Source organism: Pseudonaja textilis, chromosome 18 (assembly GCF_049901715.1).
Source record: "Pseudonaja textilis isolate UNSWEBS1 chromosome 18, rPseTex1.2, whole genome shotgun sequence".
Lineage (NCBI taxonomy): Eukaryota > Metazoa > Chordata > Lepidosauria > Squamata > Elapidae > Pseudonaja > Pseudonaja textilis.
In genome coordinates this window covers 6,421,518-6,446,088 of record NC_142007.1, presented here as the reverse complement: position 1 = coordinate 6,446,088, position 24,571 = coordinate 6,421,518, and the positions used below count along the sequence as shown (strand labels likewise).

Here is a 24,571-nt window from a genome sequence, read left to right as displayed (position 1 = left end):
GTGACGGAGCCCTCCCTTCCAGTGGGCCAATTTTGCAGGCCTCCCCTCCTCTCCCTTCCCCTCCCCACTCCCACAAAAAAAAATACCCTGGGTGTCTGCAAAGGGAAGATTACACGTTAGCAAGGAGGGATAACAAAGCGTGTAGCCGTGCCCGTGGGAACAAGACGGCTCCCAGTCCGTTCTTTGGCCTCCCCAGCCTGGTCAGCATGAACGGACGATATCCTCGGCAGCGTCCTGGGGAAATTCCTTGGGGTCCTTCCAGATCAATCTGGTTATTTGGAGGCCTTTGCATTGGAGCAGGCTGTACGGGTGGCTCCGTTCGGCTGCTGCAGTGCTGGTCACGTGCATTTTGGAGCAACAGCGGGCGGACAAAAACCGAGGGAAGATTTAATCCCCTGCTACCCATGACTGAAGAAGGGTCCTTGGGAGCTCAGTTTTGTGGCTGGGCTTGAAATGCGCGTTGCTCTTTTTTTCCCCATGGCTGCCTATCCCCGCGATGATGATTGCCGCGTTTTAGCTGTGATGTATTTAAAATGCAAATGACACCTTCCTCCCCACCCCCCACCCCAAAGTATACAGCATAATAAAAGCAAAAGCAGGTTCTAGGTTGCTAGAATTGCAAAGTGTCGCTTTCTCTCTCTCTGGATCTTCAAACGCGTTTGGGTCTTTTCAGAAAGAAATGTGTATCGCAAACAGCAAATAGAGTCAGTCAGGGGACAATGGGGCCAGTTAGACGGGCGTTGTGAAGATTATGCCTTAAATTCCCCAGCTGTGGAATTTCTGTGGGCCAGTCTTGGGCTCCTTCTGGGTGCTGGTTTGATCAGGAAGCTGCTGGCGATGCGGTTTCATCTTCGTTTCCGATAACTTTCCGTCCATCTTTGGGGACCGGTGACAGTTTTACAGTTCACAGTTAAGAACATAAAAAAGAAGTTTTAACTCATCCAGAGGGCAACCCCCGAAGGCCATTTGTGTGTGACTGGAGTGCAGGTTGTGTTCCCCCCTCCCTTGGTGTAAAAGCCAGATGTGATAGCCGGATGGTTCATTTTGGTCTCAGATGCTGAATGTCGGGCAGAGGAGATCTCAGCCGAGCCAGAGGAGGGAACCCAGGAAGATCATCACGGTTTGCGTCAAGGAGGACGTCCACCTGAAGAAAGCGGAGAACGCCTGGAAGCCAAGCCTGAAGAGAGAGACCCACGTGGAGGACCCCGAGAGCATCAAAACCCAGGTGGGGGGAGGGATGAGGAGGAGGGTTGTCCTGCACTTGGCACCCATTGAAGAGAAATCTAGCGCCAGGCTAACCACAGCCTCTTTCGACAGGCCGGTTTGCTTGCAAGGGGAGGGAGGGGACGGGGTCCCGTTGCTGAGGTGGCCCCCTGTTCTCACCCACCTCCCCAAACAGGACAAACCCGCTGAACTCAACGACTCCTTTAATTAGGAGCGCAGGCAGCCCCGGCAAAAGGTTTCGCTCTCACCGCAGGCTAACAAGTCTGTCCGGCATGAAGAGGAGTAGTTGTCTGCCACACCTATTCATCTCCGCCCCCCTGCCTTTTATCCCAAGAGTCAGGGTGGGGCTTCGCTAGCAGCGGTGGCTCTTCCGCCCCAAGGACCGGCCCATAGATTTCCACTGCTCTCCTCTCCTCTGCCTTCTGTGCATCCGCAGTCAGGCACTGGACCCGGCTGTTCCTCCTCTTCCTCATCAGCCACCTCCAGACCTGGGGGCTGTGGACCCTCCATCTGAGGGCTGACGGAGGGCCCAGGGTCCGCCTCTGTCTCTGTCTCTGTGTCTCTCTCTGTCTCTGTGTCTCTCTCTCTGTCTGTCTGTCTGTCTCTCTCTCTCTCTCTCTCTCTCTCCCCCAGCTCCATTCCCTCTCCCCCTCGGAGTTCTCTGGTGCTAACACTGACTCCCTTGCCTCCTCTTCCTCCTCTGATTCGGCTGCTGTAGGGGCCGGTGGCTTACAGGCCACAACACTCCCGTAGCTTTAGACCTGGTTATCGCTTTGCCCCTCCCCCCTCCACCGCTGCTTTTCCTTCCCCCACCCGCCCAGCCCATCAGCAGGATATAGAGGGGTGGAAATGGGTGGGGGGCGTCTCCGGGGGAATCCTTTCCTGGCTGGCCTTTAGGAGCTCTTGTGGAGGCCTCTCCCTCTCCTCCACCCCTCCAGGAGCTCTTCCGCAAAGTCCGCAGCATCCTGAACAAGCTGACCCCGCAGATGTTCAACCAGCTCATGAAGCAGGTGACCGACCTGACGGTGGACACGGAGGAGAGGCTGAAGGGGGTCATCGATCTGGTCTTCGAGAAAGCCATCGACGAGCCCAGCTTCTCCGTAGCCTACGCCAACATGTGCAGGGGCCTGGTCATGGTAAGGCCGGGAGGGGGTCCCTGTCAGAAGGCTGCCAGTCCAAAGGGAAGCGGGGAGGCACGGTGGTCCACATAGTTTGCTTGCTTTTGCTGTAGCTGTAGCTGCTTGGAAGCTTAAAATGGGGGTATCGGGGCTCTGGTAGTTACCCCCCCATTTAAAGCATTAGCCGGATTTTCAGAGCTTAAAAGATTTATTGGCAGTAAACATGCCGGCACTGCCTGGGTGCAGCCGACTCTGAGACACATCATTCATTGTCACCCTTGACCCTGGTTTTCCCCCCACAACCCCCCCGGGTGTATCCTAATTCATATTCTCCGATGAGACACCTCCGTAGCCCAGAGTCCTCAATCGTGCTGTCCAGTTAGAATTTTGCACGGCCGAAAACTTCGGCCACCTAGTTAGAATCTTTGAAAAACATTCATGAAATGCAGTTTCAGTTTGCAAGCTGCCGCACGGCTTCCCCCGCCCCTCCTCCCCTTTCTGTTGGCAACTCTAAAAAGACCAGAGAAATATTTGATGAGTTGACCAAGGGAGGAATTCACACCATCTGCAGCAACTCCCCCGGCCCCCCCACTGATCCAGGCCGCCGGTCTGGGTATCTCCAAGGCCACAGTGGCCCAAGGATAACCTTGTTCTCACCATCCAGCCTCGGAGATTTCCAAAACACCTTTGTGGCTTATTATTGGCTGTGGATGGACACGGGGTTATCAGGGTGGGGGGCACTGAAAGGGGAAAGTTAGCCTAACGAAAGCTTTCGGGCCTGAATTTCCGCCTCCCGGCACCTGCCTTCTCTGCAAACGTCTCTCTGTCAGTAAAAGTTCCTTTTGAAATGAGTTTGAAGAGATCTACTTCCTTGGGGGAGTTAGCTGAGGCAGGTCCTTCCGTGGCGAGTGCCGATGCCCAGCTCCAGGAAGGCCTCACTTCGTTTTAACACCCCCGATCTGCCTCTTTTCCCTCCCGCAGCTGAAGGTGCCCATGGCGGACAAGCCCGGCAGCACCGTCAACTTCCGCAAGTTGTTGCTGAACCGCTGCCAGAAAGAATTCGAAAAGGACAAGGCCGACGACGACGTCTTCGAGAAGAAGCAGAAAGAGCTGGAGGCTGCCACCACCGTGAGTGGGAGCCACGACCTCCCGTCCCTCCCGCCTGCGGAGGAGCTGGCGGTGGCTTCAGTGGCCCTTGCCTGGAAGGGATGGGCACCCTCCTGGGAAAGGGAAGCTTAGCTTAGTTTAGTTTATTGCCGTCGCACCTCGTACCACGCAATTAAATGCCCTCTTCGGTGTGCGTTATAACTATAAAAAAAGTAAAACACAAACACACATCCTTTGCATTCTGTACCAGTGCTCGGCAACCGGTGGGCAAGGGGCCACTGGGGGTCTGTGAGAAAATTGTGATGATCTGCAGAGAAATGTCCCCCCCCCCAAAGCAATTAATCCAGGCTGCGCCGGAACACAAGACTGTGCTGCCCACATGGCCTGACCACCCGCTGGCCCCCACGCTTTGGCCGAGCGCAAACCTTACCTCGAGTAGAGCCACACGAGCTGGAACTGGAAGTTAAGACCAATGGCGGGGGAGGGAAATCCGCCCCAGGGTGGTTTGCTGACGTCGGGTGGGAAAGTCGGTCCCATATTCCAGAGCTAAGTAGTCACAGGACTGGCCCTTTGGTCATCCCGGAGCAGCTGCTCCTCCACTTGGGTGCACCGGCCTGCCATGGACTGGAGGAGCTGCTCCGGGGTGACCAAAGGGCCAGTCCTGTGACTCCTGCAGCTCTGGAATATGGGACCGACTTTCTCACCAACGTCAGCAAGCCGCTGACAATCAAAATTCAAATTAGTGGTCCACAGGATTTAAAATTAGGAGTTTGGTGACTCCTGTTCTATGCAATTGCATTGAACCCCCGATATTGCATTAATATTGCAGCAGAATTCAGAGGAGCTCCTTCCCTGGGATAGAAGCTGTTTTTCAGCCTTATTTGTCCTTGTTTTTATTCTCCTGAACCGTCTGCCAGATGGCGATAGTTCCAAAGAGTTGGGAACGGAGGAGAGAATGGAAGGGAGAAGAAAGGCTTTTGGTGGTTGCTTTCCTCAGGCCTCTTTCCTTGTGCCTCTCCCCCCCATCCCCTCCCAGCCAGAGGAGAGGACTCGGCTTCACGACGAACTGGAGGAGGCGAAGGACAAGGCCCGAAGGCGGTCCATCGGCAACATCAAGTTCATCGGAGAGCTTTTCAAGCTGAAGATGTTGACGGAAGCCATCATGCACGACTGCGTGGTGAAGCTGCTGAAGAACCACGACGAGGAGTCCCTGGAGTGCCTGTGTCGCCTGCTGACCACTATCGGCAAAGACCTGGACTTCGAGAAGGCCAAGGTAGAGGGGCGGCTGGGGGAGGCAAGCCTCGGGGTTGGCCGGAGGTCCGAACCCCCGGGAACGTGGGGGCGGGGAGGAGAGGAGAGGAGGCTGGCATCAGACGCGGTGATGACCCCCGTCCGTCCTCCCCAGCCTCGAATGGACCAGTACTTCAATCAGATGGAGAAAATTGTGAAGGAAAGGAAAACCTCCTCCCGAATTCGGTTCATGCTGCAGGATGTCATTGACCTTCGGCAGGTATGTGTCTGCTGAGGTAAGAGGTCGCAGATGGCTCTGGATTCTTCCCCCTCGGCCCTTCCTCCTCCTCCTCCTTCGGGGACATGGGGGGGCGGTGCGGCTCAGTGGTGGGATTCAGGTTTTTTTTTTTTTTTTACTACCGGTTCTGTGGGCGTGGGAGGGGAAGGATATACTGCAAAATCCCCCTCCCCACCCCACTAACCTGCTTTCCAGCTCCGTTCTCCTGGGCAGGGCAACCCAAGGAGACCCAGCCGATCGGCTGGGACTCGACGGGAGGCAGGGAAGAGATATGGGGTTGGCGGGGGGCCAGTCAGAGGTGGGATTGGCCGGTTCTCTGAACGACTCAAAATTTCCGCTAACCGGTTCTCCAGAACCGGTCAGAACCGGCCGAAGACCACCCATGGTCTGGCTGTCCCCAGGGTTGACCTCTCCAGGGTGTGCTCCCGCCTCCCGTGCCTTTGCCGGAGAGAGAAGAGCCGCCTCTCAGTTTGCCGCCGCTTCTTGCCTTCCTCCCCCTCCTCCTCTTCCTCTAGTGCAACTGGGTGTCGCGGAGGGCAGATCAAGGCCCAAAGACCATCGAGCAGATCCACAAAGAAGCTAAAATAGAGGAGCAGGAAGAGCAGCGGAAAGTCCAACAGCTGATGACCAAAGAGAAGAGGCGGCCCGGTAAGGAGATCCGGTTTGGGGAGGGGAGCCCCCGCCCCCTGCCTGTCCTGAAGCCCCCGCCTAGGGCCCACCCAGAAGGGCGCTTCCCCAGCGGGGCCAGCACAAAAGCAGCCCCTGGATCTGCTTCAGAGCCCCCCAGAAGCCCCCCCACCCGGGCAGAGAGCAGACTTCAGAGCCGAGCTAAAGCTGCCTGACCCCGCCCCCCACCCAACAGACAGGGTGAACTTTGACACAGGACTCTTTTCGACTCGTGCAGGTGTCCAGAGGGTGGAAGAAGGAGGCTGGAACACCGTGCAGGGGGCAAAAAATAGCCGTGTGTTGGACCCCACCAAGTTCCTTAAAATCACCAAGGTAGGCATGCGGGCCGGGGAGCCTTTCTGGGACTTGTAGCGGAATCGGGGGGGTTGTCAGAAAGCTGACCTAGGCGTGGGGGCACCGGCAAATCATTGCCGCATTGTGGCAAGGACACCTTTGGGATGGGGGTGGGGTGGGGAGGAGAGCTGAGTTCGAATGCGACGCAGTCCCATCTTAAACCGTCCTTCTAGTCCAAGGAAGGTCCTGCGAGAGCCCTTGCCTCTTCCTCTCTCACCTGCCCTCCTTCTGGGTCGAGAAAAGGGAAATGGTTGGCATGCAACGCTGGGCTGGGCTGCCTGGCAGACCGGCCTGTCCTCTGGGCGCGTGCTAATCTGCGCCCCCTTTTATATAGCCCAGTATAGACGAGAAGATCCAGCTTGTGCCTAAAGCCCAGCTGGGCAGCTGGGGAAAGGGCAGCAGCGGCGGAGCCAAGGCCAGCGAGATCGGTAAGGGCAGCGGCGCCCTGTGGCGTGCGCACGTAGCTGGTCGTGTCCCTCTGGGCAGCAGATCCCGGGCACTAGGAAGCCGGAATCTACCACAGGGCTGGGTCGAGGGGCCTTTGGTCTTGGTTCCTGAGGGCAGGCCCTCTTCTCTCCGCCTCCTGCGCAGATTGTTTACGACCAAGTGCCACTAGCCTGAACCGCTTCTCTGCCCTGCAAGCCCCCGCCTCGACCATCTCTGGCACCACCCTGGAGCTGGATCCTCGCAGGGCCGCCTTGACCAGGTAAATCCCCCCGCTTGTGGACGCGGCAGGCAGGATGATGGTGGAGCCGAGAAGCTGCTGGGGTGTTGGGGGGTTCCTCTCTTTTTGGTCAAGCCCGGGCGCCGACCTCGGAGATGGAAGGGCCACGCCTCCTCTCTCGAGTCCCGCGTTCGCTCACTCCTCTGCCTCGCTCGCTTCCAGCCGGGGGAGCACCGGCCGGGAGAAGAACGACAACAAGCTGCCGCCCTCCGCGGCTTCCCGTCCCAACGCCTTCCTGAGGCTGAGTAGCAGCGGCAAAGAGCAGCTCTTGGACAACCAGGCCCAGGAGGAGCAGCGGAGGGAGATGCTGGAAACTGTGAAGCAGCTGACGGGCGGCCTGGAAAGCGACCGGAACAGTACGGAGGTGGAGAAGAGCAAAGCCCGGGAGGCAGGTGAGGTTTCCCGTCATTCTGCCTGCAAGGGGGGCCAGGCTGTGCCTGGGGGTTGCCTGTCCTGGGTTGGGAGGCGGAGGGGGGGGAGAGTTCGCTGAGCAAGGGCCTGATGTTTTGCGGGGGTTCTTCCGAATTAAGGCACCTTCCTTCGGTTTAAGGAGAAAAGCAAGCGGCCGCCTTGAAAAGAACAGTCGCTGTTGTTGTTTTGTTTTTTTCTTCGTTAAAACGGATGAGGTGCTTCCGTGCTCATCCCAGTGCAGAAAGTTAACCTCTCTCACTGGGTCTCTTCTCTCCTCCCTCCTGGCCCCCATCTTCAGTCAAGTCTGAAGCCCCGTTCCTCACCCCAAGAAAAGCCGGCCCTGTCAGACGAGGAAATGGAGAGGAAGTGCAAATCGATCATCGATGAGTTCCTGCACATTAATGATTACAAGGTAAAAACGCAGTGGGGCTTGTGGGGTGTTTTGGATTTCTGTGATGGGTGGCCTATGGCCGGCCAACTCTCAGTCAGCCAGCCAAGCCTTAAAACCAGTCCAGGAAACAGGGAATAAAAAAGGAAGCACGCCCCCAGCCAGAGCCGAGGCCAGATCACCATCTTCTGGCTCATACGCCCCTGGCTAGGAAGGTCCCAGGTCCTCAAGGCCTGGCACGAGGCCAGTGGGGATGTCGGATAGAGGGGGGGCTTGAGTTCCGCCTGTGAAGGGGTGCCGGCCCCTCTTCCGTGCCGCTTCCTGGAGGGACCGGTATCCAGGCTGCAGGGAAGGCCCCCTTCACCCTCCCTCGGCCCAACTCCTTCCTGGTGTCTCTGCAGGAAGCCGTGCAGTGCGTGGAGGAGCTGAACGTGCCTGGCATCCTGCCGGTGTTCGTGCAGGTTGGTGTGGAGTCCACCCTGGAGAGGAGTCAGATCACCAGAGACCACATGGGCCAGCTGCTCTATCAGCTGGTGCAGTCAGAGAGGCTCAGCAAGCAGGACTTCTTCAAGGGGTGGGTATAGTGCGCCAGAGAGCTCGTGCTTGTTTGCAGATACCAGCCGGAAGGTGGCCTCGGCCTCAGGCCGAGGGCAGAAGCCACCCATCCAGCCCTCAGGCGTCTTAAGGGCTTTTTGCCTTTGTGGCTCAGGTTTTCGGATACTTTGGAGACCGCTGACGACATGGCTATCGATATCCCCCACATCTGGTTATACCTAGCTGAATTGGTGACGCCAATGTTGAAAGAAGGAGGCATCTCTATGAGAGAACTTGTGATGTAAGCCGGGCTGCCTCGCCTTCCCCGATCCCTGAAGCTGGAACTCAGCGGGCTGGGCAGCAGAGCAGTGGCCCCGGCGGGGTTGGTCTCTGCCGGGCCGGCTCTGGGTTGCCAGCACGCCAAGGCTGCTGAAGGGAGGGATACAGTTAGAAGTGAAGTTCAGTGGCGGCTGCCTTCCTTCGCAGTAGTAGGGCTTAGCCACAGTGGGGCAGCTTTTCCGAGAGGATAAAAGAGACACGTTCTTTTCTGTTTCAGAGAATTTAGTAAACCTTTACTTCCTGTGAGAAGAGCCGGGGTTTTGCTTTCCAATATATTGCACCTTCTATGCAAACAAATGGTAAGGATGTTGGACTGTTAGTGGGCCTGTGCAAACCCCCCCACAGGTCTCTGGTCTCACGGGAAAAGCCAAAGGGCCCCCACTGTCAAGATTCCGGCAGTTCCCCCCCATTTAAATCGTGAGTCTTGAGCCCAACTTCCAAAACTTAAAAAGGATTTATTGGGAGTTAACATGCCGGCACTGCCTGGGTGTAGCCGACTCTGAGACACATCGTTCATTGTCACCCTTGACCCTGGTTTTCCCTCCATCCCCTGGGTGTATCCTAATTCATATTCTCCAATGGGACACATCCCTAGCCAAGAGTCATCAATCAGGTCTCCAGTTAGAATTTTGTGAGGCAGAAACTTCGGTCACCTAGTTACTATCTTTGGAAAAGTCCATGGAATGCAGTTTCGGTTTTGCAAGCTGCTACATTGCTCCCTCCTTCCTTTCTGTTGGCAACTCTAAAAAGACCAGAAAAATATTTAATGAGTTGACACCCAAGTCCAAAGCCTCTTGGGCTGACGGAGAAGAGGAGGGATTCATCAATGCCTGGGGCTCCTCGCGGGTGTCCCAGAAGGAGGGAGGCTTGAGGGGCAGCCTGGGGCTCCCGGGAGGTGGGTGCGGTGCCTCGGCTGCCACCGGCTGGGGCGCTCCTGCCAGAGTAGCCACAGGCAGGGCAGAATGAGTAGCAGTCCTGGCCCCATGCACGGCCTTGTGTTGCAGAGCCATAAGAAAGTGGCAGCCTTATGGAGGGAGGCTGGCCTCCGCTGGAAGGACCTCCTACCTGAAGAGGACGATGTCCACACCTTTCTCCTGGAGCAGGTGAGAGGCTTGGTTGGGACTCCTGTTAAGGATTAAGGCAGGGGCGTTTGAATGGAAAAGTGAGCGGGCTGCCAAATATGGCCAGGTTTGGGAGGGCCGCTGGTCCGAAAGAGCCCCTTGTTACGCTCTGCCTCCAGGATGGGTTGGCCCCACCTTTCGGTTTGGGCCTGACTGTCTCGCCCTCGCTTTTGGAGTCTTAGTGGACAACCAGCTAAAGAGGAGCCAGCCGTGTGCAGCAGCAGCCAAAAAAGCCAACGCCATCTTAAGTTGCATTAACAGAGGGATACAATCGAGATCAAGGGAGGTGCTAATACCACTCTATGAAGCCTTAGTAAGGCCACACCTAGAGTCCTGCACCCAGTTTTGGTCACCACACTATAAAAAAAAAGATGTTGAGGCTTTAGAAAGAGTGCAGAGAAGAACAAGCAGGATGATTAGGGGACCGGAGGCTAAAATATATAAGGAGGTTGCAGGAACTGGGCCTGGCTAGTCTAGTGAAGAGAAGGACCAGGGGAGACAGGATAGCAGCCTTCCAATATTTGAGGGGCTGCCCCAGAGAGGAGGAAGGGGGTCAAGCTATCCTCCAAGGCACCCGAGGGCCAGACAAGGAATAATGGATGGAAACTGATCAAGGAAATAAGGAGGAATTTTCTGACAGTGAGAACAATCCACCCATGGAACAGAAGTTGCCTTCAGAAGTTGTGGGAGCTTCATCACTTGAGACTTTCAAGAAGAGACTGGACTGCCATTTGTCAGAAATGGTGTAGGGCCTCCTGCTTGGGAAGGGGGTTGGACTAGATGACCTACAAGGCCCCTTCCAGCTCTGATCATGTGTTGTTTTTGAATGTTGCAGAAGTTGGACTTCACAGAAACTGACAGTCCCAGTTCCTCAGAAGCACTTTCCCCGAGAGAACTCTCTGCCGAAGAGCTAAACAGGCAGCTGGAGAAACTCATTGTTGAGGAAGAAGCCGGTGACGAGCAGATCTTTGACTGGGTAGAGGTATAAGACTTGCCCTGCACACCCAGCGGGAACCCTTGACAGGATAAGGCCCCTCTGCCCTGCCTCCGTTGCCTCCCCTCCCTGCTCCCAGGGGTAGCTCTCCTTACCCCGGGCGACATTTTGGCTCATGCAGGCAGCCCAGCAAAACCTGAGCTGTAGGGCTAGCTAGAAAGTCAAAATGGCTGAGGAGTACGGGCCCAGCCAACTGTAGCGTGTCCCCAGGAAAAGAAAAGGGGAAAGGCCCCTTTAAATGCTTTGCATTGACAGGCTGAACTCCGGCCACATAAAGAGACCGAAAGGCAGCGGGGAGTGTCGGTTTCTTCCGTCGCTAGAGCTAATTGGGTAGAAAGCGGAGGGTTTTTCCGGAAACGAAGCCAACTCTTTTTAACTCGGGCAAACGCTTTCAATTTCAGGCTAATCTCGACGAAAGCCAGATGAGTTCACCTACATTCCTTAGAGCTTTAATGACGGCCGTTTGTAAAGCAGCTGTTTTAGGTGAGTAATGGCCACAACAGAATTCGAAGGTATGCCGTGTTTGGGCACTCACATGCCTGTTTTTTTAAGGGATTCGAACCGTTGGCGCCTGTTCCCTATTAAGCCCAAATGGGTTTCCTGGGTTTGAATTGCTCCCACAAAAGACAGTATTGTGGCCCAGGTAAGACTGGCTGCGATTCTCGATTAGTGTCAATTTAGTTGTGTTTTTTTTTTTCTTTCTTTCTTTCTTTCTTTCTTTCTTTAACACTAGGACTTGTTTTCTCTTGTTCCGCTAAAATAGCAAAGGGAGTCTTTTCTGTAGATTAACGTTGGACCTGGTCCGCCGAGGTTACGGAAACTTTAGATTGGCCAGTGAGAGAGAAGGCGCAGCCGGGGGTTCTGTCCGGTGGCTGCTTCCATTTAGAGAAGGAGAGGACAGAGCAAGCGGTCGCTCCCTCGGCCAGGGCTCCGGGGCAGTTTGGATTCCCAGCCAGCTTTGGGGCAGGGGAGTTGGAGCGGAGGGAAACCGGGCAGGTGTCTGCGACCACCCATTTCCCCAAGGATATATTTCTAGCTCAACCGATGGGCAAGGTTTCAAAAGCTTTCTTGAAGTTGTGAGGAAAAGGGTGTGTGGGTGTGTGTGTGTGTGTGTGAGAGAGACTACTTCTTTCCTCCCATCCAGTGGATATCTCTAGCTTGCGAGTGGATACGGCCGTTATCAAGCGGAGAGTGCCCATCTTACTCAAGTACCTAGACTCGGACACAGAGAAGGAACTACAAGCACTTTATGCACTGCAGGCATCAATAGTAAAACTTGACCAACCTCCTAGTAAGTATCCGGCATGTGCTCGTAATGGCTCGATTGGGATTGATGTAAAGCGGTGCATAAGGTACCCTCAGGGCTCTGTCGACAGCTGTAAACCCGGAACAGCACGGCCAGGAGTGGGGAACAGAGCCTCCTTGGCTGACGTAGCGTGGCTTTTGTCCCAGGAAGAGGTGGCGGGGAAAGGCCTTCGGCTTTCACCAGGCATCTGGCGCCGCCTGAAAGGCAAACTTTGTACGATCTTTTCCCCTGTTTTGAGACCCTTCATCTGTTCTGACCCAGCTCCCCAAACACGACAAACCCTCTGACATGAAATCCAAAGATTCCTTTATTAGGAATGTCGTCGAAAAGTTCTGTAACAGGCTAACAAGTCCGTCCAGCTGGAAGATGAATAGTTGTCTGCCACCCTTACTCATTTCCACCCCCTGACCTTTATCCCCAGAGCTAGGGTGGGACTTCATGAGTGGCGGTAGCTATTCCTTCCCAAGGACCGGCCCATAGATTTCCACTGCTCTCCTCTCCTCTGCCTTCTGCGCATCCGCAGTCAGGCACTGGACCCAACTGTTCCTCCTCTTCCTCATCAGCCACCTCCAGACCTGGGAGCTGTGGACTCTCTATCTGATGGGTGACCGACAGCCCAGGCTCTGCACCTGTCCCTCTCTCTGCCGGCTTCATTCCCTCTTCCCCCTCGGAGCTCTCAGGTTGCCCTGAGGCTGACTCTGACTCCCACGCCTCCTCTGATCCGGCTGCTGGAGGGGCCCGGTGGCCGACAACATTACCGTTCTTGCTCGAAGTCTGTTTCCTGGCTGGAAAGTCTGTTTGCCTGAGCTGCCCTTCCCACTCGAACCGGGATAATAAGCGGAAGCTTCCCGGTCCCTGGGTTGAAGTACGAGGTGGAGCGTTCCGCTCTCCGCTCAGCCCTTCACAAAACACGTCTCTCTCTCTCTCTCTCTCTCTCTCCTACTCTCTGCAGATTTGTTACGGATGTTTTTTGATTGCCTGTACGATGAGGAGGTGATATCAGAGGATGCCTTCTACAAATGGGAAAGCAGCAAAGACCCAGCGGAGCAGAACGGGAAAGGCGTAGCGCTCAAATCCGTCACCGCGTTCTTCACGTGGCTACGAGAAGCCGAAGAAGAGTCTGAGGATAATTAAAACTGAATATACTAAAAAAAAAAAAAAAGAAGGAAGGAAAAAAAAGGAGAGAAAAAAAAGAAAACAAAAACAATTTAAGTATTTTTTTTTAAAAAAAGTTTCATGTCTTCGCCAATCACAGAAGTGCAGCAAGGCCAATTCTCGCGCAGAAATCCCCCCTTTTCCCCACATGTGCACGAGCGGGGAGAGGAGAGGAAGAAAAAAAAAAAAGTCACACACGCAAAGGCGATCATGGAGGACAGAAAAGTACTTGAAAATTCAAGTCCACGCAAACCTGAGGGGCAGGAGCACGAAACCAAAATACATCTTTATTATTTATAGAAAACTATTTTCTGTTTTAATTTTTTTTTTTTTTTTTTTTGGTCATTTTTAAACAAGGACTCATACTTTAAGAAGAACAAAATCTGTTTAGACAAAGCAAAAAAAACAACAAAAAACGAGAACTATAATTTATTATTTGAAGAACTGCAAGCGTCAGTGTAATTTTTAAATTTGCAGTTTCTGTAAACAAATTGTATAATAGACAAAACAAAACAAAAAGCAGAGAAATAAATTTCCCTCCCTTTCAGATCCACCTCAAGTTTTTTTGTTTGAAAACACAGTTACCCGAGTCATAACTTCTTAAATGGGGGGTGTTCAGGAATGAGATAGTAGATAAGGGAGAGGAACTTTCAGGACAAAAAAACAAACAAAACAGACCTCCAGATCTTCCTGCCTGCCTCTCGGGTTGCTTCCAAAATTTAAGACAAAAGAAGCAAAAAAGAGAGAGAGAGAGAGAGAGAGAGTAACCTCGGACCTAAGGAATTGCATATCAGAAAATGGTTGTGGACCAGACTGCCTGGAGAATAACTTGTTCGAAACAGCCCTACCCTGGACACAGAAGAAGGAAAAAAAAGGCCTAGCGATACTTTCAGAACCCTTAGAGCAACTTTTAAGGCTTGTAAATACATAGAACAAATATTTAAAAACAACGAAATGGACTCCATGCTATTCTTTTCACTTTCAAACTATACAGAACAAAATAAAGAGCAACCTTGCAAGTTTAAAAGCAGAGGAAGTAGCTTCTCTTTGGACGGCAGAGCAGAGTTGCTGCCCTCGGCCGCCTCTGCTGTGGAAAGACCCACGTTCCAGGTGGGGCACAAATGTCACTGTCCAGGTCGGGGGTGGGGGTGGGGGTGGGTGTGGGAAGAGAGTTGGACTCCCAGGCCTGAATAAAGAGGAGGTAGGTCGTCACTGACCGGGCAAGGTTTGCTTGCACCATTTTCGGTGTCTTTTTCTCGGTCATTGGGGAATTGGCAGGAACGAATAAGGCGGTGGCATTCAACACTGGAAGGAAGAGAGGTGGTATGGCCTAGAGACTAAGTTCATGCCTCACAGTGAGGCTGTGAGTTCGATCCTAGGTAGAGGCAGGTATTTCAATCACCGTTGAGAATATATGGGCTGAATATAACTGCACTGGTGACAGGAAGGGCATCCAGCCATTAAACACTAGTTGGCCAGGCTCCACCTAGCAAGCGATTATGGGGTTGTTAAAAGGATTCAATATTGAGAGGAGGAGGAGAGGGATGGCTGGAGGAATCTTCCTGGGCGTCCTTTACAAGCTGTGTATGTGTGTTGTGTTGTGCATGGGGCAGTTAGTGCTGAAGACGTGTTTTGAACTGGAGCAGAATTCGGCAACTTGTGGACTTCAACTCCCAGAATTCCTCAAGCTAATCATGCTGGCTGGGCAATTCTGGGAGTTGAAGTCCACAAAGTCTTAAAAAGTTGCCAAGTTTAGAGACTCCTCAACTGGAGGAGGTGGGGCGGGGTCTGGTGGGGGCACCGGTGAGGCTTCCTAGTCGGGTAACTCGGCTCACGGAGCAGCCCACGATCGGAGCAACGGGGCCCCGCGAGGACAAGGCCCCCCCCCCATGTCTTGGGGGCTCTTCCGGGAGCAACTTCCGCCCATAAAGACGGCGGCAACCTCGGGGGCGTAAGGGTAGTGGTGGTGGTGGTGGGGGCAGTTCAGCGCGCATGCGCCTTCCCTCTCCTTCCCCCCTCACGCCTCAGGTCAATCAATCGGCCCGTATTTTATTCGCGTGAGGAGGGAGGGTGTCGAGGGAAGGGGTCGGGTGTGTGTGTGTGTGGAAGGAGGGAGAGAAAACCTCGCGCGCGTGCCCAGCTGGCGCGCGGCCCGAGCTCCCCCTCCCCATCGGTGAGGACCCCTGCGCGCACGCGGGAAGGAGAGGCTGCCATTGGCGTCTGCGCGGCGTTAGCGTTTCCACGCTCCCCACCCCCCCCCGCGGGCGTCCATTGGTCCTTCCGCCGCGGCGGGACACGCCTCTTCCTGCCTGTCGCCGCCGGGACTTCCGCCGTTCGAGTTGTTGTGGTGGGGGGGTGGGGTGAAAAGAGCCCTTCGCCGCCGCCGCTCCTGCCGCCCCCGCTTTGTGCTCCTCAGCTCGCCCGGGGCCCTGAAGGCGCGGTGAGTGAGCGAGCGAGCGAGCGGGCCGCCTCGGCCTCGGGCCGCGGCCGAAGAGAAGGCGGGGCGGGGGGCAGCGCTCCTGCTGAAGGACCCCGCGGGCCTCCCGCTTTGCCACGGAAAGGGCCCCGGCGGCCCCCTTAGCCGCCCCCCCGCCACCCCCCCCGGCCCTGGCGGCGGCGGGGTCGAGAGCTCTAACGAAGCTGCTGCTGCTGCTTCTTCCCCCCTTGAGGCGGGCCCCGCCGGGAACCGGGCCTCCCCGGGCCAGCCGAGGAAAACGGGCCTTGCTCGGAGGCCCCGAGGCCCGTTGGCGCGGGTGGGATGGGTAGGAATCCCGCCCTCAGGGAAGCCACTCCCCCCCGCCTCCCTTCCAAGGCTGGGCCGGGCCCGGCCCGTCGTCCGAGTAGCCCCGCCCCCCCCCCGTTAAGCCTCGGGGAAGCGACGGAGCTTCTGCTTTTGCAGCGGCGTTTGGATTCCTTGCCTGCAGATCGAAAGGAAGTGGCGGGGTGGGGTGGGGGGGTGCTGACAATCCAACTTGCCCCCTGCTTTATGGGCTTTGGGGCTGCACGGGTCGCTAAACGAGACCGTGCAACCTTTGCAAAAAAAAAAACTTTGCAAAAAAAAAAACCAACCCCAACAACAATCCATTGCCTCCCAAAGGCTTAGGGGAGACCTCTCTCCACCCCCCCAGGTTTCCCATACAGGAATAACTCCTTAGATTTCATTTCATTTCACGTTTTCTTCCAGAAGCTCCAAACCTCACATTTTTGACAACCAACTTAACACGGCCAAGAAGAGAGGATTCAAAATGTGCCTCGTTATAGCTTAGAACACCCCCCCGCAAAATACCTGATTTATCGCAACTTGAGAACTCCCAAATGTTGCGATCCGCTTTTTTGCCGTTGTGTGACTTTTGCTAAAGGGGGGGTCGGGGTGGGGGAAAAAAGTGGTTAACGGTGCATTTGTAGACGCGGGTCAAAGTGTGGGGATGGCTTCTTGCTTGCTTTCCAGGTTTAAATGTTCTTGCCTGCATTGTGCAGAAGGGGGTGGGTGGGTGTTTCTGGCTTCCAATACAGGGGAAAAAATAATAACCCTTTGCAACTTGGCTTTGTGCAGTGGGACTAAACAATTGCAGCATCGGTTCAGGGTGTCTTGTGCTTGTTGCTTCAGAGGGTTTTTGGAAGGGCGGAAATGTGTGAAGCAGAAATACTGGCACCCGCAGTAATGCTAAGCGATGAGAATACTTTCCGTGTTAGAAGTTGGGCTATTTATAAGGAGAAATTGGATATAAATTTTAAGGTTATATTAAGCTTTTCTCTAAAGGGTAAACAGTCTCCCTCCTTGAAAGGGAGTGCAAACAGATTTTTTTTTCTTTAAGAAATCCAATCATAGAAACTTCATTTATTTATTTATTTTAAAAAGCCCGTCTTGTTCACATCGTTTCTTCCACTTATCAGGAGGATGGGAAGAGGCCCGCAGCCTTCTTAGAACTGTACCTTCTTTCCCCAGAATTGTAATCCTCTTTTTAAAAAAAAAAAACCAAAAAAAGATCATTTTTTTGTATTGTTCTTTCATCTTAGTTTAAAATAGTTCTTTGTAGCCGGAAAGAATAGCTTTTTTCCCCTTGGATTCCTTGAGCGTTATATTTCACCCAAATCATACGACTCAGCCATTCTACTCTCCCCCTCCTGATGTTTATTAAAGGACACCTTTGGAGTCCGGTCTGGGTAGCAGGTAGAGATGGTGACAGCTGGCAGGGCACTTTGGGGTTGTTTATAAAACTTGCAGGGCTCCCTTGGTTTAGTTGGAGGGCAACAGAATCTGGATTGGTTTTGGCTGCTGCTGCTGCTGCTTTGCTTCCGTTTGAGCTTCAGGTGAGGGTTGGCTTCAGGTGTGTCCCTCTGGCATATGAGTGGCACATATGTATGTGTATCCCCCACCCTTGCTTGCTTGGCTGTGTTGTATCCTCCTCATGTCCTACCTTGCTAGCAAAGAGTCTGGTTTTCGGAGGCGGTTTCAGCTTAGCCGCCTAAGTTTAAGTAACGGCCTAAAAAGGGTCTCGCTGCTTCTCTGCGACCGTTGTTGTTTTTGTTTGAATGTTGTTTGTGACGCTGCCAGGTGAAAAGGGAGCTAAATTTTGATTTAAGGTTTTTTTTTGTTTTTGTTTCTTTGTTCTTGACGACCTTCTTCACACCAAATCTTTTTTTGTTGTTGTTGTTTTTTTTGCACTTCTGTTAGGAAGAGTCCTCCTTCCCCTGGAGGTTAAGCCCTGGGGCCTCCAAAGTGTGTTACCCTCCCGTTGAGGCTAGACATTAATTTAAATGGCGACTGAGCTGTCTGAAGCCGACCCCACACAACACCGTAAGGCAGTTCCACTCTTAACAGGAGCTCCCCTGGACAAGTTGAGTGAGGTAGGGGCTGACCCCTCTCCACGCTTGCCCTTGGATTGGCCTTTGCAAGGGCCCTCGCGCCTCTTTCTTCCCCCTCTTGCTTCTAGGAATCTCAGCTGGACTCCATCCATCCGCCCTTCCTTACCAGGTGTTGACCCCTTCCTTTCCTGCTTCGCCCCCCCCCCCCAAATGCTTCCCCCCTTTCCCCGCCTCCTCTGCCCCCACCCGCCTGTCGTTCTGAGCTGGAGCAAAAAAATAAAAAAACACACTCGTGAAGTGCAAAGCGGGAAAGCTGGACCCTCCAAGCTGCTGACGATCCCAAGCACGATCGCCTCTCTTCTCAGATGGTGGCAGTGGGGATCTCTCCCCAGCCTGTCAGTGTGTGTGTGTGTGTGTGTGTGTGTGTGTGTGTGGTGGGGGGTGTGAGGGCCTCCTTCATTGGGCTCCTCCTGACGCTTTGCTCTCTTCCCAGACAGTTGAAGACGGAGGAGCCATGCCGATCCGCCGGGCAGTAAACGCTTCTTCTCGGGAAACTCCTCCCAAAAGCAAGCCTGCTGAAGCTGAGGAGACCAAGCCAGGTAAAGTGGAGCGGTGTGTGTGTGTGTGTGTTTCAGTCTCACCTTGACCGCTGCAGTAGCAGGTGTGTGTGTGTGTGTGTGTGTAGATTACCATGCCAGGCCTCTTTGAGTCACTGCAGAACCATTGACTCGGGGGGGAAGAGGCGAGCTGATTTTTTCGGGCCGCGCGCTGAGATCGTCGTAGCGTTTAAAAGAGGCCCGGAAAGACCCCCCTCGAATTGTAATCAATTTTTAGGCCGACCGTAAAAGGGGATTCTGCTAGCTTCATTCCGCTGCCTGGTTGCTCTCGGTGGTCATTTTTCAAGCAGGCCTGCTTATTGGCCTGAGCCCAAATGCCTGAGTGTTCTGCCATTGATCGAGGAAGGGAAGGGGCGGGGGGGCTGTATGCTTTTATTGGGGGGTTGGGGAGGGAGGGGATTGATAGTTGAGGAAGACCCGAGAGAGGTTTGGAATCTGGTTCCTGCAGCGGGCAGGCATCTCTCAAGGCCATCTTCAAGGCTCCTCTCGAGGGTGGAATTTCACCAGCCTAAACACCTCTGAGTTTCTCATAACATGGGGGAGGAGGAGGACTGGACTGTGTGCGTGTGTGTGGGTGGGGGAGGACTAGGGGAGACCAGGTGTTTGGGTTCTGAATGGAAGCGTGGGGTTTTTTTTGACTCCTGCAATCGGCGCCTCTTAGCGAAAGCGCCTTTTTCACTTCAAAGCGGGTAGAGAGTTTGACTTCCCTTAGGGGCAGGTTGCGCTGAGCCCCTTCCACCGCTTTAAATTTCCTTCCTACGACCTGGCTTTGCTGTTTAGAGCCTCGTTGGGCAGGAGGACTTGCCAGCGCGGTGTTCATCTAGGAGAGATGCCCCAGACTGGGCTTTGAAGCTTGCAGCTGTAGGACAGAGCAGGTGGAGCCGAGGGGGAGGATTGCAGCTCTCCAGCAAGAGGGGGGGTGTCTCTTATCTCCCCCCCCCGTCTTCCCTGACCTTGTTCGTTGAAGTTGCCAAGGCCAGATCTTGCGAGAATCTCTGCAGAGCCCCTTCGCTCTCCCTAAGCGGCCGTGCCGAGCCTTGCCGGGTAGCCCAAGGGCCCGGTCTTCCGCAGGGAGTTTCTGATCCTTTGCCCCTGCTTGCCCTCTTTCCCCTCTGCCCACCAGAACCGGATGTCAGTTCGGAAGAATCCGCCTCCACCGTGGAGGAGCAAGAGAATCAGGCTCCTCCGGCTCCCGCCGCTGACCCAGAGCAGCCGAAGGAGGCTGAGGAGGAAGAGGAGGAGAAGGCCGATGTGAAGCCCGCCGAGGAAGCCAAGAAGGAGTAAGAAGCCTGAAAGTGGGAGTGGGGCCTGGGGAGGGAACAGGGAGGTGGACTGGAGAGGCCAATGGCCCTTGCTAGAAAGGTATGTACTTGCTGCCCCCACAATACAGTCCACACCCCTGTGATCCAGCTGGCTGGCATGGGAACACGAGGGTTTCAAAGCCCCCTTGGCCACAGGGGTTGCTGCCTCAGACCACAGTGGCGCCTCATTTCTTCCGGTTGGCAAAGGAGACTGACCCGCGCTTGGGGCAGTGGCCCAGGTTTGTCCTCTGGCCGAGCAGCAACTTGGGGCTCTCAGGTCCGCCGTCTTCGGCTTGGCGCCTCACTGGTGCCCTGCCATCAAAGGACCGGGGTGGGGGATAGACGGAGGGGGGACACACGAGCAGTAAACCTGTGTGTGTTTATGTGGGAATTTGGATGGGGGCGGGGGAATGACAGCTGAAGAAAAGGAGATCAGCGTGGAACGGGTTCGTGCCAGGCGTCTTTGAGGAGGTTTGCCCAGGGTGTGGAAAGTTTTGAGACCAAACACCTCCGTGTTCCCCAGATAACTCTCTCAGCAGCACCGCATTGGCTGGAATTGGTCTGGTGATGGGGAGAGGGACTGGGAACGAAGGCAGGGGGAAACTCAGATTCCGCCTGGCTTTACTGCAACTAGCCTCTCTTAGTCAGAGCACCTTTCACTTGAACCCAATTGGGAGTCGAGGGTTTCTCTTCCCTAAGGGACCAGGCTGGGAAGGTCTGACAGGGGCAGCTGCTAGCATGGGTTTGGTGGCCGCGTTGTGGCCCTGGGACGGGAGATCTGCAGGGGCGGGGAGGGGGCTCGTAATGCGGGAACGGGTTTTCCAAGAAAGGCAGCTGCCCGCTCGTTCCTTGCCTCACGTCTTTTTCTCGCCCGCCAAGGGAGAAGGATCCGGAGAAGGAGAAGGAGAAAGAGAAGAAAGTGAAGAAGACGATTCCCGCCTGGGCCACTCTTTCGGCCAGCCAGTTAGCCAGAGCGCAGAAGCAGACGCAGATGGCAGCTTCTTCGCGGCCCAAGATGGATGCCATTTTGATCGAAGCCATCAAAGTGAGGAGGGGGAGCAATGGGAGCGGGGCGGAAAGACACCCCAGCCAGTTGGCTGCCAAGACGGATGCCAGGAGAGAGATGCCCACACAACTTCTTTGCCCTCTCCCCCCCCCTCCCCAGGCGTGCTATCAGAAAGGCGGGGCGTCCGTGGTCGCCATCCGAAAGTACATCATCAGCAGGTACCCTTCGCTGGACCTGGAGCGGAGGGGGTACCTCCTGAAGCAGGCCTTGAAGAGGGAGCTGGAGCGGGGGCTCATCCGGCAGGTAAGCCCCTGGGCCCGCCCCTTGGAGCTGCAAACCGGCCACGGGCGTTTATAGAGGGTGGCAATGCGGAAAGTCCGTCCGGGCATTTGGGACGGGACTGTTATCTTGCCCTCCGCTCCGTTCCCCGCCAGAGCAGCTCCTGCCTTGGCGTCTGGAATGAGCGTCCCTCCCTCCTAGGCGGACCCAGCCAGATTGGATCAACGTCTGCGCAAAGCCCATTTCCACCCCATCCTCCTTGCCCCCATCGAGCGGGGTATATGCTGGGTGCCCTTTGCATTTTATTTAGTTATTTTTATTTATTTATTGAATTTACATTGCCACCTATTCTCTCGTGGCGACTCGAGGCAGCTTACGCAATGTAAAACCATATTTAAAACAAGAAATAAGAATAAAAACTGTTATTTATTTATTTTTATTTAATTTACATTGCCACCTATTCTCCCGTGGCGACTCGAGGCAGCTTACGCAATGTAAAACCATATTTAAAACAAAAAATAAAAACTGTTATTTATTTATTTTTATTGAATTTACATTGCCACCTATTCTCCCATGGTGACTCGAGGCAGCTTACACAATGTAAAACCATATTTAAAACAAAAAATAAAAATAAAAACTGTTATTTATTTATTTTTATTTAAATTATATTGCCGCCTATTCTCCCATGGCGACTCGAGGCAGCTTACGCAATGTAAAACCATATTTAAAACAAAAAATAAAAACTAGCAAAAAGAATCAAATAAATTAGTAAAGTACAATAGAACAACGTTTGGGAAAAAATAATAATTTTTTAAAAAACCCAACTCCCCCACCCCACCCCCCACCCCAACGACAGCCGATCACACGAGCCATTTGATGGGCTCCATCCCTCTCTGGGTTCCCCAGGCCCGCTGGCCGAACCAGGTCTTCTTCAGTGTTAGCGAGGGCCATTCTAATCTCGGGGGGGTTCAGAGAGAGGGAGCCCCACAGAGAAGGCCCTTCTTCTGGGTCCCACTAGGAGTATTTCCCTCAGGGGTGGGACTCAAAGCATTTCCTGCCTCCTCGCTCTAATGGGGTTGGGTGGATGTGACTGGCAAGAGGTGTTCCCTTAGGTAACCCGAACCCAAGCCACAAAGCCTCCATTTGCAGGAGGTTTGTTTCTAGCCTGACACACACACACACACACCCATTTTTTTTCTGGGACAGGTGAAAGGGAAAGGAGCGTCTGGAAGCTTTGTGGTGGCTCCTAACTCAGGGAAAGCAGGCTCCAAGGCCAGAGATCGGAAGGTAAGTCCAGCGGCATTGTCCGTGCCCAAGTCTGAGCCGGGCAGGGTGAGCCTTCTTCCACGGAAGTTCCACAGGTGCGGCCCCTCACCTGGACGGGGGAGGAGGGGCACAGTGGCCACTGCAGCCTCCGACCTGGCCTGAGGGAAGACCCGAAGGGGCCTTAAGCCCCACCTTGGATTCTGAAAGGCTGCCCAGGCTCCCGCAAGGTAGAGCCTCATCATCCCTTCCGGCTCGGTTTTGCCTTTCAGCGGAGCCTGTCGGCTTCCGGCGCCGAGCAGCACGTCAAGTTGGAGGACGTTCTCCCGCTGGCCTTCACCCGCCTCTGCGAGCCCAAGGAGGCCTCCTACAGCCTGATCAAAAAATACGTCTCCCAATACTACCCCAAGCTGAAGGTGGACATCCGGTAAGGCGCTCGGACGCAGGCCAAGCGGGGAGGACGGGCCCCTCCGAGGCCCCCCCCCCGGGGGCACCTGCCCTGCCCTTTTTGCAGGACCAACCAGCCAGGTGGCCCCTCTCTGTGGCTTTCCCGCTAGGCCCCAGCTGCTGAAGAACGCCCTGCAGCGGGCGGTGGAGAAGGGACATCTGGAGCAGATCACAGGGAAGGGGGCTTCGGGTACCTTCCAGGTGGGTACGGGGTGCTTCCCTGGGAATTGGGGGAGGAAGACTCCCTTGACCTCTCTCCGGAGTCGCTCATTCCTCCTTCCTCCTCGCGTGCGCCAGCTGAAGAAGTCGGGGGAGAAGCCGCTGCTGGGCGGAAGCCTGATGGAGGATGCCATCCTCTCCGCCATTGCCGCCATGAACGAGCCCAAGACCTGCTCCACCACCGCTCTCAAGAAATACGTCCTGGAGAAGCACCCTGGCACAAACTCCAGCCTCCAGGGTAGGGCCAGCGCAAGCGCCACCGGGGAGAAAAGGCGCTCGGCCGCTCGCCCCGGTCCCTCCCTGGGGGTAACCTCGTATGCCCGGCCGAAGCGGCGGTCGGGCCTCGGGGCCTCTTGAATCCCTCCGGATGGCGGGGGTCCTTGGGTCTTTTCCTCTCTGGGCCAGGGAGCTTCCCTTGTGGGGCTGGGATTTCCCGTTCTGAGTGTCCGCCAGCTTGCCTTGGATTTGGAGACTCTGGGCTTTCCGACAACCCAGGATCCCCAATACCGCTTCCTCTGCCCTCCTCCCCCCCTGCAGTCCACCTCCTGAAGAGGACTCTGCAGAAGTGCGAGAAATACGGCTGGATGGAGCAGATCTCCGGCAAGGGCTTCAGCGGCACCTTCCAGCTGTGCTTCCCCTACTATCCAAGGTGAGTCTGGGGCAGCCGAGGGCCGGCACTGCCTGACTGTTGGGGTGTGTGTGTGTGCGCGCTGCTGGCCGCCCCTCCGGCCTGCTTTTTCCTTAGGGTGACCTCCTCTCTTGTCCCGCTAGCCCCGGCATTCTGTTCCCGGAGAAACAGAAGGAGGACAAGGAGGAAGAGGAGGACGAGGACGAGGAAGAGTCAGATGAAGATGATGATGAGACGGAGGAGGAGGAAGAGGAGGAGGAGGAGCCGCCTCCAAAGAAGAGGTAGGCGCCCCACCGATGGTTGGGTGGGCAGCCTGGGAGGAGGGCGGTTAACAGGCGGTTAACGGGGGGGATGCTCTGGGGCTCGCCGGCTGGTTCCATCGGCCTCTGGCGGGCTGAGATCTTGTGTTCCCCCTGGGCAGGATGCCAAAGCGACCCCCGCCCAAAGCCCGGAACAGGGCCCCACCCCTAGTGAAGCGACGGGAGGCCAAGCCCGCCGCCCGGAAGGCCCCCCTGGCGCACCATGGAAAAGCGAAGCCCCCGCCGCCCCCTCCGCCCCCACCCCCTAAGGCCAAGAAAGGCAAGGGCGTGCCTCCCCCCCGGCCGGCGGTCAAGAGCCTCTCCGGCACCACCACCGCCACCAGCCCGGCAGCTCCCAAGAAGAAGCCGGCGGCGTTGGCCACGGCGGCTGCGGCAGCGAGCGTCAAGCGGGACCGGAAGCCCCCGGCAAGAGAAGCAAGACCACCATGCGGAAGTCGCTGAGAGCAAAGAAGTAGCCGGCGGGCGGGTGTGGGCAGGCAAGCCGCCTTTCCCCCCCCCACTCTTTTATAAGTACAGCCCCACCCCCTGCCCCACCCCCATTTGTAATTTAGTTCTGAGGCTTCACCATCTCTTCTCCCCCCTCTTTCCCCCCCCCCAGCAGCAGTGAAGAACCGCAGCACTCCCCCCCCAAAAAAAGCCCCTCAGTCTAAGCCAGGGGTGTCCAACCTTGACAACTTCAAGACTTGTGGACTTCAACTCCCAGAATTCCTCAGCCA

At 55.2% G+C, this 24,571-nt stretch overlaps 2 protein-coding genes across 2 annotated transcripts in view; both read left to right on the top strand.

Annotated features, from left to right (window-relative positions):
• Window positions 1–13,996, top strand: part of EIF4G3 (eukaryotic translation initiation factor 4 gamma 3) — a 45,912-nt gene extending 31,916 nt beyond the window's left edge. Inside the window, 19 exon segments of the mRNA XM_087914794.1 lie at window positions 1,055–1,225; window positions 2,163–2,360; window positions 3,324–3,470; window positions 4,486–4,722; window positions 4,855–4,959; window positions 5,493–5,625; window positions 5,882–5,976; window positions 6,332–6,425; window positions 6,589–6,703; window positions 6,884–7,118; window positions 7,431–7,544; window positions 7,922–8,094; window positions 8,230–8,355; window positions 8,611–8,692; window positions 9,398–9,496; window positions 10,350–10,496; window positions 10,910–10,991; window positions 11,653–11,799; window positions 12,767–13,996. Of these exon segments, the coding sequence (XP_087770920.1) occupies window positions 1,055–1,225; window positions 2,163–2,360; window positions 3,324–3,470; window positions 4,486–4,722; window positions 4,855–4,959; window positions 5,493–5,625; window positions 5,882–5,976; window positions 6,332–6,425; window positions 6,589–6,703; window positions 6,884–7,118; window positions 7,431–7,544; window positions 7,922–8,094; window positions 8,230–8,355; window positions 8,611–8,692; window positions 9,398–9,496; window positions 10,350–10,496; window positions 10,910–10,991; window positions 11,653–11,799; window positions 12,767–12,948 (2,682 nt within the window). The 3' untranslated portion in view covers window positions 12,949–13,996.
• Window positions 13,997–15,280: 1,284 nt separating this feature from the next.
• On the top strand, window positions 15,281–24,445 carry HP1BP3 (heterochromatin protein 1 binding protein 3). The gene is given in 14 exon segments (XM_087914791.1): window positions 15,281–15,409; window positions 17,645–17,817; window positions 18,269–18,374; window positions 19,516–19,672; window positions 20,573–20,738; window positions 20,859–21,002; window positions 22,185–22,265; window positions 22,514–22,668; window positions 22,799–22,889; window positions 22,986–23,145; window positions 23,445–23,556; window positions 23,679–23,816; window positions 23,957–24,252; window positions 24,255–24,445. Coding segments are annotated over 13 exon segments (1,752 nt in total). The 5' UTR covers window positions 15,281–15,409; window positions 17,645–17,727; the 3' UTR covers window positions 24,311–24,445.
• The last annotated feature ends 126 nt before the right edge of the window (window positions 24,446–24,571 follow it).